Raw genomic sequence first — 18799 nt, forward strand, 5'->3', positions numbered from 1 at the left:
TAGCCTTGGTCTTTACCCTTATTCAGAGATTTTGGCCTAGTTGTTTACAATCGAATAGATGATCATTTGTTTCCAGTATATGTGTCCTATGAATAGCAGCAGTAATTGCAGTCACCCTGTAGGCCAGACAACCAGATACAGTATTACAGGCTACAGGGCAGCCACGGGGTTCATCATCAGCAACAATTATGACACAAGTTAAAAAGCCAGGTTGCCTACTGCAATTTTTAAGGGCTCTCACACAAAGAGAAGCTAAGAAACCAGGTAACCAAAGGTCACTTCTGAATGTCAAGTAGAGCTGGGGCTCCCTTTCAGGTGTCCTGGGTTAGATTAAGAAGACAGTCAAAACCCTTAGGATGATTCCCATGTAATTTTGTTCTGTGACTGACAAGCGTTACATAGGGGCAGTGTTGCCCCAACCAGCAAGGTGAACGTCTGAGGCACTCAGATCAATAAAAGACAAGAAATTGCAGGAAAGCAACCCCTGCACGTGTAGGCACGTCTTGTCGTATATAAGTATAACTACAGCTGATAACAAGGAGAGTTCATCTCTGTTGGGGCCTGAGGTCAGTGGTACCTGCATTTTACAGATAAACATACTCTCCCTTTGTGGGCTGTTTATTACACATATTTTCAAAGTTTTCTCCAACATTATTTCACATGAGCTCAGTGATAATGTAGGCAGTATAGGTTTTGCCTCAGTTTGGGGATTGCAGACTTTGACACAAAGGAGTCATGAGCCTTGTCCACAGCAGTAAGGGTCAGAGCTGGGCCAGGAGCCCAGCAATCCCACTCTTCCCGAGGTACTGCCCCCACTGGCCCTTCGGTGACTGGCCGGTGATTTAAGAGATTCACAGAAGGGCTCCTTAAAAAGAGCAAGGACTTCTGATATGTTAAAGCAAAGATTTGATTTGTGTACATATTATGGGTAAACGATCACATGGTAGTCATCATTAAATCCCACAGCTTGCCCTTCTCACTTTTCTTTCTGTAAACAGGTTAATCACCCATGTTTCTAAAAATTCCTCACCATTCCCTCAGGCTTGATTCCCAGGATTTGTCTGAGGTCGCTAATTTAAATAATCTGAGAATTTGTGTTGGCGGTTTTGTTTTATCCTAGTGTTCCAACGCATCCTTGTTGACAACGTTTTCTGGCTCAAACCACCGCTCTATTTATGGTTTTGTAACAGAAAGCACAGAACACCACATTGAAACTGTTTCTCTCCTTCTTTAGCCTATGTATTTTACTACTTTAGCCCTTCACGTCAGAAGTTAAGCGTTCAAGAAATGTTTCTTGTGTCCGAATAGCTCATTAAGTCCCCTTAAGAAAGTTCCCATCCCGTAGTCCTGGGTTAGTTACAGACATTACTTGTAGATAACTTCACCTTTAGCCTAGAAACCTTTCGAATAAGCAGAGATAAGAGTGGTAAAGTAAAAGTAACTACTTGCATGTTTTGCTGGAGCTCTGTGATCCAGCCCACCTGAGCAAGCAGAGAAAGAAATGTGATGCTTTCCTTCAAGGCCAAGTGGCTCTAAGAAGTCTGCAATCCCGCTTTTTCCTTAGCAGAAGAGAGGCCTGAATTCTACCCCGAATTAGGATAGCTCTTTAGGACATTAGCCCGCCATCTTCTTGGTCTGCTGGCTTTCCGAAAAGTCTCTATTCTGGCCCTGACACTATCCCCTGATTTATTGGCCTGCCGTGCAGCGAGCAAGTTGTACGAGCTGGGACTCGGTAAGAGTTTGAGTTCCAAACCCACAAATTGAGAGAAACTATTCTACCTCCCTTGTAAGCCCTCAGAGTTTTACAGGAGCCAAAGCTTCTGACAAGTCTTTTAGGTCCATTTTCCACCATTTCTTCTATACCGGTAATCAGACTTCTGGTACCCCACTTCTGCCTATTAGAAATGGCCTCATCCCTGCCCTGCTGCAGGTACATACCTAACAAAAGATTATTCTTAGAGAACCCTGGATTCAGTTTAAGAGCTGACTATAGCACTGTTTGGAGAGCACTACTTACGGTTTGTTTCGCCCTGAGCACAGCAAGCCAAGATGCTGAGATACCGACATTTGAGGCAAAAAGAGAGAGAGTTATATATTTGCGGCAAGGCAGCCAGACGAAGAGACAGAAAAACAGAACTCAAACCCTCCGCTCAGGAGGCAAGGGGCGGGGGTATTTATGGGATGAGGAATGAAGCAGCAGGGTGGTCTGAGGCACGGGGAGCATGGAGAGGTGGGGAAAGCTGATTGGGAAAAGGTGCGGTAATCAACATTCTGCGCAGGCGTAACTAGTCTACGCGCCTCTGCACGTTCAAAAGGTCACTGAGCAACACTCGCGCATGCCCAGTTGGATGGTCGGTGGTCCTATCTCATCTTAATCGGCTCAGCTCGAACTAGGCGCAGCTGACTCCAAGTTCCTGGACAACAACTCGGGCAAACATCTTATTATTTAGGCTACGTGCAGCTTGGAGGACATGCAAATCTTAAAATGACCTTGATTAGTGAAGGCAGGTGAAATGGATTTAACCCACGGTTTCATCCCCAGATGCCTAGGTGTGGCCCTGAGGGTTGTGCATTGACCTTCACACCTATTACAGCAGCAAGAATGTGGATCAGAAGCCAGAGGGACCGAGGGCTGGTTTTCTGCTTTGAGATTCTCCAGGCAAGTCACTCCTAGCATCTCGGTTCTTTGAGTGCCTCATTTCTCAGCCACAATGTAAGAATAAATGTAGTCCCAGCAACAGACTGGTTGTCTGCATGGAGCAAAAGATATAAGTGAGGCGCCTAGAGTGTGTGCTTCCAAGTTATGCGCTAGCAGTAACCCTCTGCCTTAGTTAGGTCCCCACTGACCCTTCTCTCTCCTACCTTGTACTTTAATTTGAGCTGTTCTCTTTGTTGAAATACTCAACTATTTTGTTAAAGGTGGAATACCATAGCAATTTAGAATGAAGCCCCTGGAGTCAGACTGCCAGCATTCCAATTCTGCTGTGTAGTTTTAGGCAATTTACTTAACCTCTCTGTGCCTCAGTGTCCTCATCTGTAAAATGGGAATGATAAAAATAGTACCTACTTTGGGCTTCCCTGGTGGCGCAGTGGTTGAGAGTCCACCTGCCGATGCAGGGGACACGGGTTCGTGCCCCGGTCCGGGAGGATCCCACGTGCTGTGGAGCGGCTGGGCCCGTGAGCCATGGCTGCTGAGCCTGCGCGTCCGGAGCCTGTGCTCCACGGCAGGAGAGGCCACAGCGTTGAGAGGCCCACGTACCACACACACACACACAAAATAGTACCTACTTTTACATTATTGTTGAGGATTCTATAATAAATGTAAAGTGTTTAAGACAGTGACTGGTATAAATGTTCAGGAACTGTTACTTTTCTTAGTAATAATTCAATCTCTTAACTTCTTTCAAGATCTCAAAATGCCTCAGCTTCTCCAGAAAGCCTTTCCTAACTCGGCAACTTAGTTTTCATTGCATCTTCTGATCCCAGTAGATGTACCTTGAACAGCACAACCCTGCTATAGTTTGTTACAGTATACTGCCTTATTTTCTTCTTAAGGCATTTAATCTCGACATGTCTTTTATCCACTAGACTGTAAACTCTTTGGGGGCACAGAAAATCATATCTTCTACCTACCTGCTCACCCCCATCCCCACACCCCTTCAAAATCTGAGTGTGATTTTTCTATTACCTGCCCTGCTGGGATGGGATTGAAGAGTTCCCCTGGCCCTTCCATCCAGTTTGCCTGTCTAGGCATAGGCTGGACCATTACTCACAATACTGGGCAGGTTTTAAAAGCAGCCCTATAATACCCAAGACTCATCTGGAACCTTGAAACTAGAGAGTCAGTACAATGCTTTTCCCTCTTTCAATCTTTGACTCTTCATTTACTAACTTTTATTTTTTGAGGATGCATTGGTCATCTCACTAGATTGTAAACTCCTTTGAGGACAGGGATCAATTCCTATATCATCTTTGTGCCTACCTTCCTTCCACCGTGCCTCCCAGGAGCTCAATACATTTTTGCAAATGCAGTGGGGTAATAATACTGTGTATCAAGGATGTGACTTCGCTCCTGGTAATCCCTTCTATCATCCAGCCCTCCCACATTCAGTAAAGACATTCATTGCCTGAGAGATAAGTCATTGTAACAGAAAAGCAGAAATCGAGAGTTCATTCTTAGCTCTTGAGTTTCAATAGTTTAAGCCATTTGGGATTCACAGCATAAGGTTTATGCCACAAACAAAAGATTTGGAAGAACACATAATTAGAGCCAGTTTCTTCTGGCTACTCTCATGCTAGATAAAAATTCCATAGGCTGGGGAAGTGTGGAACAGGGAGAGAAAAGAGAATTACAAGACAGTGGGTTAGGGGCACTGCTCTGTGAGGGTCAAGACTAGTTGGAGGTGGGGGGGTGGGGGGGAGGAGACACACCAGGTGTGGCTGGCAGATGTAAGAGCAGAAGCACCTGTGATTTACTGGGTAGAAACTCACCAAGTTCCCCTGAACCTAACATAGCTTGGAAGGCAAGTCTGTAAGGAGTATCTAGTCAGACAACCCTGAGCCAGCCTAACAGGCTTCCAAGCCTAGGAGCATAAAGTAACTGAGAGAGAATCTGACTCAGGAGGCCTAGCCGTGCGGAGACAGCAGCCTTCTAAGTGAAGCAGGAGATGAGGAGAGATTCTGACTCATGAATACCAGTGTGGACGGATGCTCCTCTGACCTGTGTTAATACCTTGAGTTTTAGATGCACCCGTGGGGTTTATATGCAACCCTGGGAAGTGGAGGGAGAAATCTCTTTGGTAAAATGGGGACTCAAAATATAAATTAATTTTATTATGAAAAACAAAAGTTACATTTTTAAAATGCCTGAGTGTGTGAGCTGAAATTCTTACCAGCTACACAAATAAAAAACACATTTAAAAATTTCTCTTGAGATAACCACTCCAGCACTAGGTTAAAATTTGGAAGACACAGTAGCCTTCCTTGGTATAAATATGGGGAAAAGGGGGAGTGAAGGAGAGAGGAATGGAAAGGAAAGAAGTCCATGTATAAAAGATAGGGTGCTGGAGTTGTTACTTCCCTTATTATTTTGTTTAATGACTCAGTATATATTTGTTCAACATCCACTTTATGCCACTGTGCTAGGTGCATAGTCTGCGGAAGCGTGCGGGGTTTACAGGGAATGATTAATTCTTCATTTTTATTATTCAGTTTCTGCACTGCTGTTTCATGAGGATGAATTCATGTACCACTTGCATTTAAAAAGAAAAAAAGAGACATGAAGAAGGGCAAACTGAAGGCGTAGTGTGAAGCAAGCAGTGTGGCTGGAATGCCAGGAGTACAGGATGAAGAGCAGGACTAGGTGCTCCTTCATGGCCAGGCTCTGCCCGAACTTCAGCAGAGCAGAAGTAAGTTCAGTGTCATGCACCCTGGATGCATAGAGGCCAGGGTGCGGGGTCATGTCTAGTATAGGAAGTAGTTTCCAGGGAACTGGGCATTTTGCATCCATCTCTAGGTGAAGCATGTGGATACTTAGGTGAGAACAGTGCAGTCCATGTCCACTTTCACTGCCTTTTAGGAACCAGTATCCAGCAACAACATCTACAATTTCACAGTGTTTCTTGTTTTTGGAATATTGGTGCTGGCCCAGACCCAGCTCGAATGCTCATCGGCCTTTCATCAGCTTCTCCTTTGGCAGTGAGTCATTAGGCAATGACTCATTTTCCCTAGCAAATCAATAGCGTAAATGTGGGGGGAGGAGGTGGCCCTGATCAGTCCTTGGAGCCCACTTAACTTCAAGTCCCACAGTCTCACCCTGTGTGGGTTTAATACTGATCGCGAGAGCCACACGCTTTCATCATGTTGTACTTTTTTTTTAAATTGGAGTATAGTTGCTTTACAATGTTGTTAGTTTCTGCTGTACAGCAAAGTGAATCAGCTATACGTATACATATATCCCCTCTTTTTTGGATTTCCTTCCCATTTAGGTCACCTCAGAGCATTGAGTGGAGTTCCCTGTGCTGTACAGTTGGTTCTCATTACTTATCTATTTTATACATAGTAGTGTATATATGTCAATCCGAATCTCCCAATCAATCCCACCACCCCCTTCCCCTCTTGGTATCCATGCTAAGAAAGTCAGAAAGAGAAAAACAAATATCATATGTTAACGCATATATGTGGAATCTAGAAAACATCGTGTTGTACTTTTTAATGGGGACTTCATGTTTTGACAAGGTTACTCACTTCCAAGTTTGGGTCAGGCTAGACCCTCAGCTTCAAGTCCATAGGATTTCCATAATGGAATGGACAATTCCTAGTTGTAGAAATGAAGGAATCTATGTTGTGCCTTGCACAGAGACAGACCTTATTTTTTTGAGGAGAGCCATTTCCATCACTGACCTCACCTACAAAGATTTGCTAATATCTTTCATGTTACCATCATTTTTTCCATTTCTTTGTTATAAAATTTTTAAAAATCAGTTTTAATTTTTTATCATGTACATCATACACATACATATCTAAAATTAAACTAAAAGTCTTATAATTTAAAACTTTGAACTTTGGGGCTATTTTTTCTTTTATTTACATGTTTGCAATTGAGATGCTTATTCTGCTTATGCCTTGATTGATCAATTTTAGACTTTACTTCCTGTTATAGCAAGTGACAAGTATTTAACTCTGTGACTCCTATACATATTCCAGTGGTGTGCTGGAGCTTATTCTACCTGCTGATAGGAGCTGATTGTTAAATTTTCAGAAAATTTGCAAGTCAACTATTAAATGATTGTTAGCTTGGAATTGGCCATGGTGGGAGTATTTATGCCATGGAAACCAGCAAATGTTATCAGGGCTATTTCCCCCCAGAAAGCAAGTTGTTACACATTTCCCAGCATACCACTCTTCCTCCTGCATACTCTCACAATTGTAGATTAATCTAAAAGTCAGGAGTTTGATTTTAACAACTCTGGTAAATTTTTTTCTCTGCATAGCTCATTGGTATTCCAAAATTATTGACTTCCTTATTTTACATGGAGTTAATAATTGCCTCATCGTGCTGACACCTCCTGAAGTTAACGGACAATCCACAAAAAGTAAGGCAACCAGTAATTATGTGCTTATGAAGTATTCTTGCCAAACAAATGAATCTGAATCTATTTAAGCTTCAACAGCTAAATACCAGTTTATGGGTAATACGAAGAATAGAAAGTAAATTAGATGACACAAGAAAGCAACCAACTAAATCTAGAATGTAGGATATTCTACAGGACCAACGACTCACTTTTCCTACTAACTCAATAGCATAAATGGAGCAGGGAGGTCGGAAACTACTATTATAGAAAAATCAGACTTAAAAGTCATAACCCCCTGTTTTCTTTCATGTATGGACCTTGTTTGGATCCAAACTCAAATCAAGGAAAAATTAAAAAGTATGCTTGAGACAATCAGGAAAATTTGCCATAGACCAGGTATTTGATGGCATTAGGAATCATTGTTGTCTTTGCCATGTATGATAATGGCATAGTAGTTACGGCTAAAAAGTGTCCTTATTGGTAATAGGTGAATAATGAATTATTTGCAGGTGAAATCCTGCAAAGTTTGAGTAATTTTTTTCTTTGAAAAAACCCTGGGAAAAATATAGGGGGACAGATGAAACAAAATGATAAAATTTGGTAACTGTTGAAGATGGATGATGGGTCTATGCAAGATTACTCGATTATTCTACTTAGGTGTAAAATTTTCATAATAAAAGAATGTAATTGCTTCATTCTAAATCTATTCAATAGTTTTCTTTGTGCTTACTAGCCTTGTATCTTTTTTCCAATGTACCACATCAGATTGGTTAAATATCAGTTAATGAATTAATACTGTTTTTGAAATCCTTAAACATAGTAGATAATCCATCAATGTCATTTCTTCAGGTTTTCCTCCCTGAGTCCCCCTTCTTCCTTTCAATCAGAGGAGCTGCACACTGGGCTTTCTGTATAGCTGTTGATCTGCACTGCCCTCCTCCATGACCCTGGACTGCCCACATGTTTTCCTATGTTGGATTCATTTTCTCCCTTTGTTGATCTAGTCCCTCATTTCGCTGGAGCACCTGCTCCAGTAGCTTCCTAAGGAAAAATAAATGTGAAGTAAAACTTTTCAGTCCTTGAATGTTGTTTTTTTTCCCCCACATTTGATTTGGCCTCATACCTTCCCCCTCAAAATTTTGGAAGCTTTTCTCCATTTACTTCTAGTCTCTGGTGTAGGTGTTAAGAAGCTCAATGCTTGGGGCTTCCCTGGTGGCGCAGTGGTTGAGAGTCCGCCTGCCGATGCAGGAGACACGGGTTCGTGCCCCGGTCCAGGAAGATCCCACATGCCGCGGAGCGGCTGGGCCCGTGAGCCATGGCCACTGAGCTTGCACGTCCGGAGCCTGTGCTCCGCAACGGGAGAGGCCACAACAGTGAGATGCCCGCGTACCACAAAAGAAAAAAAAATTAAAAAAGCCCAGTGCTAATTTGATTTCCATTCTCCCCCCTTTTATGAAAATTACAAAATTTCTCAGCATATGCTGTAGGTTGATCTCTATTTTTGATTGTACCAGGCCCTTGTGAAACATGTGTCTGATAGTGCCTTATTTTTCTGGTTTGTTATGTCATCTTACATTTTCTCTGGGCTGTTTTTCCATGACTCTCACTCACAGGATATTAGACCTATCAATTCCAATTTAAGGATTTTATTTGGAAAAACGCTGTATGGAAGGAAACAAGAAGGAAGTCAGGGAAGGTTGAATGAGCTGCCAGACCAGGATGCTAATCTGACCCAGGTGAAGAGAGCAAGAGAAGGTTGGGTGGAAGTGTCCTTGACACTCCTGAAACTTATGGTTCAACAAAGCCGCCAGGGAATCCTTGAGCCATAGCCAGCTGACAGAGGTGTCCCCTTGTCTTAGGAATGGGCTGACCTTATTATTTCTGCTGCACTCAATCACTGGTCATATTCTAAACCTGGGCACAGACTCAGCTCAACTGCAGTGATGGATTTCAAAGCGATGCACCTGGGGCCCTGTTTAATTACCTTCCCTGGAGGTCTGGGGTGTTAACATCATGGCCACTATTGTAAAGCAGGTTTTATTATCATCATTATGTTGAGTGTGTTAGTCTATGTACTGTGCCTAGAACAGGGGTAGGCACATCACAAGTGCTCAGAAAGCCTTAACTGTTTTTACTGAGTGCCAAAGAGCAGGCTGCAAATGTGTGTGATTAGCCAAAGAATAGTTATAAACTTTATACTCTAAATTTTGGAATCTATTTACTTTAAGCACTATTCTAATAGTCTTGGTTAACTTGAGTACAAGCCGAAGCCACTTAGAAATGGCAGAGTAGAAAGAGATTGGAAGCTTTTTAGTATTATAACAATCAGAAAGCTGGGTAAAGTGTGTTTGATAGCAGGGAAAGGGAGAGAAAAACAGTAAGAGCAAACACAACAAAAGTGCATACTTTCAGGGTTTTTGACATCAGGGAACTTAGCTCCAGCAACTTCAATAGGCATAGGTGCTTCTAGGCATTTCATAAATGAAATAACCAATGTTCATACTAATGACTCTAATATCAAGAAAATGTTTTACCAGCACGTTGAGGAAGCAGGAAAGTGTTTTAGAATGATGTCCATCCAGAATAGTAAAACTGCAGAGGAGCTTCTTAGAGTAAATCCTCCAGGTTTCTGGACAGCTGATAGTTTTATTGATCTAATTAAACATGTGGATTTTTTGTTTTCCTGTGCATAATTGCATATCATTTCTCGCTATCACCTGATAATGAACAATCCTTACTCTTCTCATTTTACGACCTGATTTTATGTTGAGATCTCCACACCTTTCGTGGCATTAGTCATCACTGCCTGCCTAGGTTTACTTGCTCTCTAAGCAAACATGAAATCTCTATGATAAATCATAAAGAGAAGGACTTCCAAGTCATTTCAGTTGAGCTCCTGAGATGGGTTTGGCCATCCCATGACTGTCACTAAGAGGATTCTCACTCCAGTGGCACACAAGCCCCAGACACTTTGGACACTGTCTGTGCCTACTTCCTCGACAGCATGTTCCTGTTCTTGCATATGAACCACTGACACCCACAGTGCTTCCACAAACATTGGGCTAACAACAAAATTGCTGGCCTGGGACGTGACATCAACACCTTTGGAGAATAACTAAAGAACTTGATAGTTCATCTTCTAAACTCTCAGAAATAGCACCATCAGAGCCTGAGAAGCTGCTGTCTAGAGCAACATACTTCCACTGTGAAATTGGGACGCTCACAGCAGGCAAAGTGGGTCAGCAGCTGCCACATGAGTGAGACACAGAGAATGACAGAGAGGGAGAGAGAGCTGAGAGATACATACACAGGCAGAGACAAAGAGAGACAACATGCCAGTGTGCACACAGGGTCGTCCTGTTTAGTCCAAGCTGCTACAACAAAAATACCATAGACTGGAAGGCTTAAACACATTTATTTCTCACATTTCTTAGTCTGGGAAGTCCAGGATCAAAGGCATAGGCAGATTCAGTGTCTGGTGAGGGCCCATTTCCTGGGCCCATAGACAACGCATTTCCCATAGACAACCGTCTTCTCATTGTGTCCTCACATGGAGGAAGGGGCAAGGGAGCTCTCTGGGGCCTCCTTATAAAGGCACTGATCCCATTCATGAATGCTCTGCCCTCATGACCTAATCACCCCCCCAAGACCCCCCACCTCCAAATACCATCATATTGGGGTCTGGATTTCAACATATGATTTGAGAGGGGAACATAAATACTCAGTCTACAGCATATCCAAAAGCTTTTTCAGAGTTAAAAGCAGAATCTGCCTCATTTTTCTACTGATTTGTAAGCTCCTCGAGGGCAGAGCCGGGTTTGCTTGCAACTACACTAAGTAAAAATTTCTGAGGAGGGAAACAGTCATAAGCAGGCAGTCCTTAATTCATATTTGAAAACAAAGAACAAAGGACAGTAATGTCCTAAAAGAAATGTTCCTGACATTGCTACAAGGATTAAAATAACTGTTCATTTTGCATAGGTTTAATTTTCCCCAGTTCCTGGATGTTACCTCCTTTTAAGTCATCTGGTTTTTTTGGCTTAAGGGCTCAAAAGGCTGTATTAGATTCCATACATCCTAATGGACAGCCAGTTGTTTTAACTGTACTGAATTAATTATCCCTTCTTTATCTTCTATTACCATGCACAGCCTTCTAAAGTCATCTATTTTTCTAGCAGTAGTATTTCCCCTTCCCTTTTATTCTAGATGGCATCAGCACATTTTGAAATATACAGATCTACAGGTAAAACAACTGAAATGGACAAGGAAAAGCAGACAGTAGCCTAGTATTTCAGATTGTTACTTTTTTGTCTTATTTTTTTCTATTCCATATTTCCTTTCCTCATTTTTATGGTTTTTTTAGACATGAAGTAAAATGTGCTGCAGCTCAGGAATGAGTAAATTCAAGACAACAGTTGAGTAACAATCTTTAGAAACTAATATTTATCTGAATTTAAAACTGTAAATTATTTTGTTTTTCCCCAAAATAAATTGGTCAGATATGAAAAAAAGAAAAGGATTATGAAGCATTCTAACTTTTGATTTGAGTATGAGCATGTTGGCTAATTTGTATTGATTTATCTGCTAGTCTAGATGCAATCACACTTTTAAAAGCAGATTCCTGTAATTTGCTTTTCTATAAAATGTCACCAATGCATTAAATACTTTGAAAACAGTCTTTGTAAATCAATCTGCACTTATTAGATTTCTTTAAAGGATAGCATTAGAATTCCATGCCAAGATTTAATTTGGTTTTAAAATAACTCCCTACATGCAGAACATTTCCAAGGGCAGAGAGGCTAGTTCCCAATTATTTTCATGCCGGCAGTGCTAAATGTGTTTAATGACTCACCTACAAGCTGTGGGTTCTCTGAAGACCTCCCCATTCAGCGGAACACACACATTTACCTTAGGCTATTTCACTGAAAAAAGGGGGAAATGGAGAATCATAGCCAAATGATAAGTGAAAGTTCTTACTTTGTTCTTGTCAACGGTATTACAGATTTGATCAACATGTTGACTGGCTTTTTGGTTTAGACTTTGCAGACGCAAGCATGTCCTACACTCACACAGTGTTTGCAGGCCGGATGGATACTGCATTTTAAGTTTTCTGTACCACACGGGTCTCTAGCAGGAGGTGCTGTCTCACCACCAGCTATAGATTTGCTAGTCCCCATCCTGATTCACAGTCTACATGTTTTCTCCCGCTGTTTTCATGTAAGTTCTTTCTGGATTTAGTCCCTCACCCTTCACTAAAACTTGAGGTTAACATATGCACTTAGAAACTACTCTAAACCTCTTACGGCTATAGGCTAAATAAGAATAGAAAGCCAGTGAGATTAATTTACCTGTACAATTTTAAGACCAAGGTCACTTACTGGCTGATGGGATTGCTGCTTACTGCCATTCAGAGATAGAGTTTTCTGTAAAGGACAGAGACAGTATTTTAGAGGGTAACCCTTGCCATGTCGTTAGCCATAAGTTACGCCTACATTATTGACTGGTACAGTGGGGTTTAATGGAAGGAACTTAGAGTTGCAATCAGAAAGTCTGGGTTCTAGGCTTTGTTTACCACTTATTAACTACATTGAACCATTACTTCGGTTAAGTGTCAGTTTCCCATCTGTAAAATAGTATTGAGTATCTGCCTGCTCACATCTGAATATTGTGAAGATAAATTTAGATGAAGAACATTTTTTTAAGCCATGGAAAAATTAAACATTCTGAGTATTGTTAAAGGAATTCTATGTACGAGAGGGAAATAGGCAGAGATAACCAGATAATAAGTAGTTAGAAGAGTTGTAGATGTAGTAGGCTGTAAAATGTGGACTGCAGGTAAAGGAAGATACAGGGCTGTGTCTTCTGGCATTGTACCTGCCACTGCCCGCACCCACCCGCCCCACCCCCGCTTTCTGTTCTTGTCTTTTGTCTCTCAAAACCTGCATCTAGCCATACCCTCTGCCTGCTGGTTTTATCCCACTCTAGTTCCTGAGCTTATCTGGTCCCAGCCAAGCCCAAATTGCCAATGGACTTCAGAGCTGATCCAATGGGCCTAAGAACTGTATCCATGGTCTAATAATGGAAATGAATTGCCCCATGTGGTCCCCAAGCCATCTTGCTACCAACCGTACTTAAGAGCAACAGAGTTATATTATTTCCTCCTGGAGTCATCTGGTCCCAACATGGCTCTCCTCCCCTAAACTTACTCCATTTTTCCCCCCCGATTCCCATGTTGACTCAGTTCATAAGTCTAGTTACTACTTTAGTCCCCATTCCTTAGTCCTAACTGATTACCTGTTTAAAACCCCAGATCCTCCAAGAACTGGAGCCACTGGGGCCTAAATGAACTTGACAGGAATCGGAGAGGTTATGATTAATTTTCTGTCAAACATACCAATATAGACTTTCAAAAGAAAATTTCTATTTCATAACTAGATTTAAATGAAGTGTTCAGTCAGGTCATAGAAATTTAGAACTTATTCATTTGGAAGTATTACTTGAAACCATTAGAGTAGATGAGATTTTTTATGCAGAGTATAAAGAGAGAAGATGAGATAATGAGGACTCAGCCCTTGGGAATATTCAGTTAGGAAATATGAGGAATATCCTGTAAAAATCTTCAAAAACCATTCTCTGAGGAAGTCCCCCTTCAGACTCTTTCTAAATGTCTGCCAGAAGAATGCTCAGAGGCATTGACTTCTTATCGCCATTAACATTCATTAATCACCAATTTTTAGATTAAAGGAAGAATGGATACTGATGTTGGCAGAGGAAGATAATGAAAGTTTTTAAGGGGCCAAGAAAATCCCTTGTGGAAGGAAAACTTTGTATAGATCAACAATGCAAGGACCTGAGATCCAGAAACTGTTTGATCATATAAACTATGCTTTAAAAAAAACTGCATAATGATTACTTGAAATAAAGAGAATTCTTACACTGGATATAATATTTATATCTCAAAATCAGAAATCTTGCTATATAAAACATTAACCAGTCATAAGATAATGGGAAAAAAGATTCATTTTTAATAGGCCATAGAATAAATCTAATTAATTACAAAAAATATAACTATAATATACTAGATATAGTTGAAGAAAAATTTTAAATACTAATATAGGTCACTAATGAAGACCTGAACATATAGAAAGGCATATTTTGGTCTTGAGTAGCAAGACATATATATATATATATATATGCAATTCTCCCTAACCACAAACCCAACAAAGTACAAACAAAATTTGAGGGGTAGGTAGTGAATTGAAACCTAATTCTAAGTTTGAATAAGAATTACACACGCAAAGATACAGAGGAAATTTTCGAAAAAGAAAATTATTAGCTAGCCCTACCAAAACAACATGGATCCAATAAGAGAAAAGATGAGACAATCAATGGAAAAAAATAGAGATCTTTTTGTGTTTTAGAACTCAGTGCAAATACAAATAGGAATTTAACATGCAATAATGTGGTACTGCAGATCATTGGGGAAAAGATTGATTACTCAACTGATAATTCTGGGACATTATTGTGGAAATACACACACCACAACAAAGTCAGATCTCTAACTTACTCCTTACAGCAAAATAAATTCTAGATGAATCAAAGATTTAGCAATATGATTATCAAAATCATTAGAGAAAACAATGTAAAATTTCTTTTGAATTTTAGCATTGGAAAGTACTCTCTAAATATGACTGAAAAACTCAGAAGCCATAAATGAAAGGAAATTAAAGCAAACATTTTTGAAAATCTCACATGGCTCAAAACATAATAAAAACATTAAAAAATGAAAAATTATGAGAAAACATTTGTGACACACATCATATAAAAAGATAATTTCCCTAATATGAAAATAGATCCTATAAGTTAGTAGGAAAATACAACCAAGTTGAAAAATGAACAAAGGCCAAATTTGAAAATTCAAATGAATTTTAAACATGAAAAGGTGCTCAGTCTTACTCATAAGAAATGTACATTAAAGCTACAAGTATAGGGCTTCCCTGGTGGCGCAGTGGTTGAGAGTCCGCCTGCCGATGCAGGGGACACGGGTTCGTGCCCCAGTCTGGGAAGATCCCACATGCCGCGGAGCGGCTGGGCCCGTGAGCCATGGCCGCTGAGCCTGCGCGTCCAGAGCCTGTGCTCCGCAACGAGAGAGGCCACAACGGTGAGAGGCCCGCGTACAGCAAAAAAAAAAAAAAAAAAAAAAAAAAAAAGCTACAAGTATATACCACTTTTCACCTATTTGATCAATGACATAAGAAAGCTTGATAATTCATGGGATAGGTGAAGGTGTGAGAAACAGACATTAATATATTGCTGGAGGGTATTTATTAATACAATTTTTATGAAGTGTTATTAGGCAATATCTATTAATAATATCTGTGTGTACCCTTTGACCCAGCAATACATCTTCTGAAGTTTACTTAACAAGTATAATTGCATATGTGTGAAATGAACATATTTACAAGAATGTTCACTGTTGTGTGCATGTAAATCCAAAAGGATGAGAACATGTAAACATGAAAAAAAAATGAACACTAACAATGAAATATCAGAAAGGGAATGTAAAAGAACAATCCCTTTTAAAATTGCATCAAAAAAATTATTTAGGAATAATCCTGACCAAGGAGGTGAAAGACTTATATGCTGAGAACTCTAAAACACTAATAAAGGAAACTGAAGATGATTCAAAGAAATGGAAAGATATTCCATGCACTTGGACTGGAAGAATTAACATTGTTAAAATGGCCACACTACCCAAAGCAATTTACAGACTTAATGTGATCCCTATCAAATTAGCCATTACATTTTTCACAGAACTAGAATAATCCTACAATTTATGTGGAACCATAAAAGACCCAGAATTGTCAAAGAAATCCTGAGGAAAAAGAACAAAGCAGGAGGCATAACCCTCCCAGACTTCAGACAATACTACAAAGCTACAGTAATCACAACAGCATGGTATTGGCACAAAAACAGACATATGGATCAACAGAACAGAATAGAGAGCCCAGAAATAAACCCAAACACCTACAGTCAATTAATCTTTGACAAAGAAGGCAAGCATATACAACGTAGAAAAGACAGTCTCTTCAGCGAGTGGTGTTGGGAAAGCTGGACAGCTGCATGTCAATCAATGCAGTTAGAACATACCCTCACATCACACACAAAGATAAATGCAAAATCGCTTAAAGACTTAAATATAAGACATGATACAACAAAACTCCTAGAAGAGAACATAGGCAAAACATTCTCTGACATAAATCATACCAATGTTTTCTTAGGTAAGTCTCCCAAGGAAATAGAAATAAAGCAAAAATAAACAAATGGGACCTAATCATACTTATAAGCTTTTGCACAGCAAAGGAAACCATAAAGAAAATGAAAAGAAAACCTATGGACTGGGAGAAATTATTTGCAAATGATGTGACCAATGAGGGCTTAATTTCCAAAATATATAAACAGCTCATACAACTCAATAACAAAAAAACAAACAACCCAATCCAAAAATGGGCAGAAGACCTAAATAGACATTTCTCCAAAGAAGAAATACATACGGCCAATAGGCACATGAAAAGATGCTCAACATCACTAATCATTAGAGAAATGCAAATCAAAACTACACTGAGGTACCACCTCACACCAGTCAGAACAGCCGTCATTAAAAAGTCTACAAATAACAAATGCTAGAGAGGGTGTGGAGAAAAGGGAATCCTCCTATTGTTGGTGGGAATGTAAATTGGTGCAGCCACTATGGAAAACAGAATGTTGATTCCTCAAAAAACTAAAAATAGAATTGCCATATGATCCAACAATCCCACTCCTGGACATATACCCAGAAAAACTATAATTCAAAAAGATACACGCACCCCAATGTTCATAGCAGCATTATTTACAATAGCCAAGACATGGAAACAACCTAAGTGTCCATCAACAGATTAATGGATAAAGAAGATGTGGTACATATATACACAAGGGAATATTACTCAGCCATAAAAAAGAGTGAAATAATGCCATTTGCAGCAACATGGATGGACTCAGGGATTATCATACTAAGCAAAGTAAGTGAGAAAGAGAAAGAGAAGTACCATATAATATCACTTATATGTGGAATCTAAAATATGACACAAATGAACTTACCTATGAAACAGAAACAGACTCACAGACATAGAGAACAGACTTACAGTTGCCAAGAGGGAGGGGGGGAGAGGGAGAGATGAATCCGAAGTTTGGGATTAGCAAATGCAAACTATTATCTATATGTATAGCTGAATTACTTTGCTGTATGCCAGAAACTAACAAAACACTGTAAATCAACTATACCTTAATAAAATAAATTTTTTAAAAAAGAAAGAAAAGGGGGCTTCCCTGGTGGCGCAGTGGTTGGGAGTCCGCCTACTGATGCAGGGGACACGGGTTCGTGCCCCGGTCCGGGTGGATCCCACATGCCACGGAGCGGCTGGGCCCATGAGCCATGGCCGCTGAGCCTGCGTGTCCAGAGCCTGTGCTCCGCAACGGGAGAGGCCACAGCAGTGAGAGGCCCGCGTACCGCAAAAAAACAAAACAAAACAAAACAAAAAAAACAAAAAAAGAAAGAAAGAAAAGCAAAAGCCTTTTAAAAGAGAAAAAAAAGAAAAATGTAAATGTCCATCATAAGATGGATATTTATCTAAACTAAGGTTTGGTATACCTATAGAATGGAATAATAAAGAGCAGTTTAAAGATAATGAGACAGCAGTACATATACTGACCCTGATATGGAATGATCTTGAAGATATATTAAGTGGAAAAAACCAAAAGCATATCTTGGATGCTATTACATCCATATTTATACCCACATAACGATTTATATGGTTTTATATACATTGACTGATTTTGGATGAATTCATAAGTAACTAGTAAAAGCATGCCTCTTGAGAAGAGTAATTAAGTAACTAAAGACAAGAACGGGATGAAGACTTTTCACTGTACTGTATCCCATTTCACATGTTCTAAATTTTGTACTATGAGTATGTGCATAAAATTAAAATTATACAATTACACAAACATTTATTAAATGTTTTATTGCTTTTGTCCAAAGTTGCAGACATTTCTAAACAAATAAAACAAACAGTTGTCAAGGAAAACGTAAAACACAATTCTTACATATATGTAATATGTATTCATATTATGCTTAGAAGATTGGTTCTTTTACTATAACTCAATAATAAAATTATCATATAAAATATATCTCAAAGTTCTTTTGGGATGTATATTATCTGCTTTACTGAGTACTGGCTGTAGTGAAGAAGGGGTATAATGTCTTTCTTTTTCAACTCAAGTTTCAAAAGGAGGTGATTCTGTAGTTCTTTGGCGCTTAAAAACCATTGTTTTCCAGTTTTTACAATCTTTTTAGTGAAAACAAAATTTAAGCCTAAATGATATTTCCATCTTTCTTAGCAGCTCACAGGAATTAAAGAACTCTAGAAATGGTTTCTGAAAGAACAGGAAGAGTTAGGGAATAGAACTGGGAAACATACAAATTGTAAACCAGTCTCCATTTCTAAAACATAAAATTTTCTTACTGTTAAACAAGATGAACTTTACAATAACAAGTGCAGAGGAGATTTTTTTTAAAGAATCTTTTTTTCTTATTAGCATTTTAAAAAATGGAATGTCTTTTCTTTTAATTTTGAGAAGTACTTTCCTTTTTTTCTGAAAGAAGACTGTGTTCTGTACCTGCAGTCACT

At 39.7% G+C, this 18799-nt stretch overlaps 1 protein-coding gene across 1 annotated transcript in view; it reads right to left on the reverse strand.

Moving 5' to 3' along the window:
- The window catches only part of GUCA1C (guanylate cyclase activator 1C), a 32697-nt gene extending 20447 nt beyond the window's left edge, over positions 1-12250 (reverse strand). Inside the window, 2 exon segments of the mRNA XM_060098807.1 lie at positions 12051-12196; positions 12199-12250. Of these exon segments, the coding sequence (XP_059954790.1) occupies positions 12051-12196; positions 12199-12250 (198 nt within the window).
- Between the last annotated feature and the right edge of the window lie 6549 nt (positions 12251-18799).

This window comes from Mesoplodon densirostris, chromosome 5 (genome assembly GCF_025265405.1).
Source record: "Mesoplodon densirostris isolate mMesDen1 chromosome 5, mMesDen1 primary haplotype, whole genome shotgun sequence".
NCBI classification, from domain to species: domain Eukaryota; kingdom Metazoa; phylum Chordata; class Mammalia; order Artiodactyla; family Ziphiidae; genus Mesoplodon; species Mesoplodon densirostris.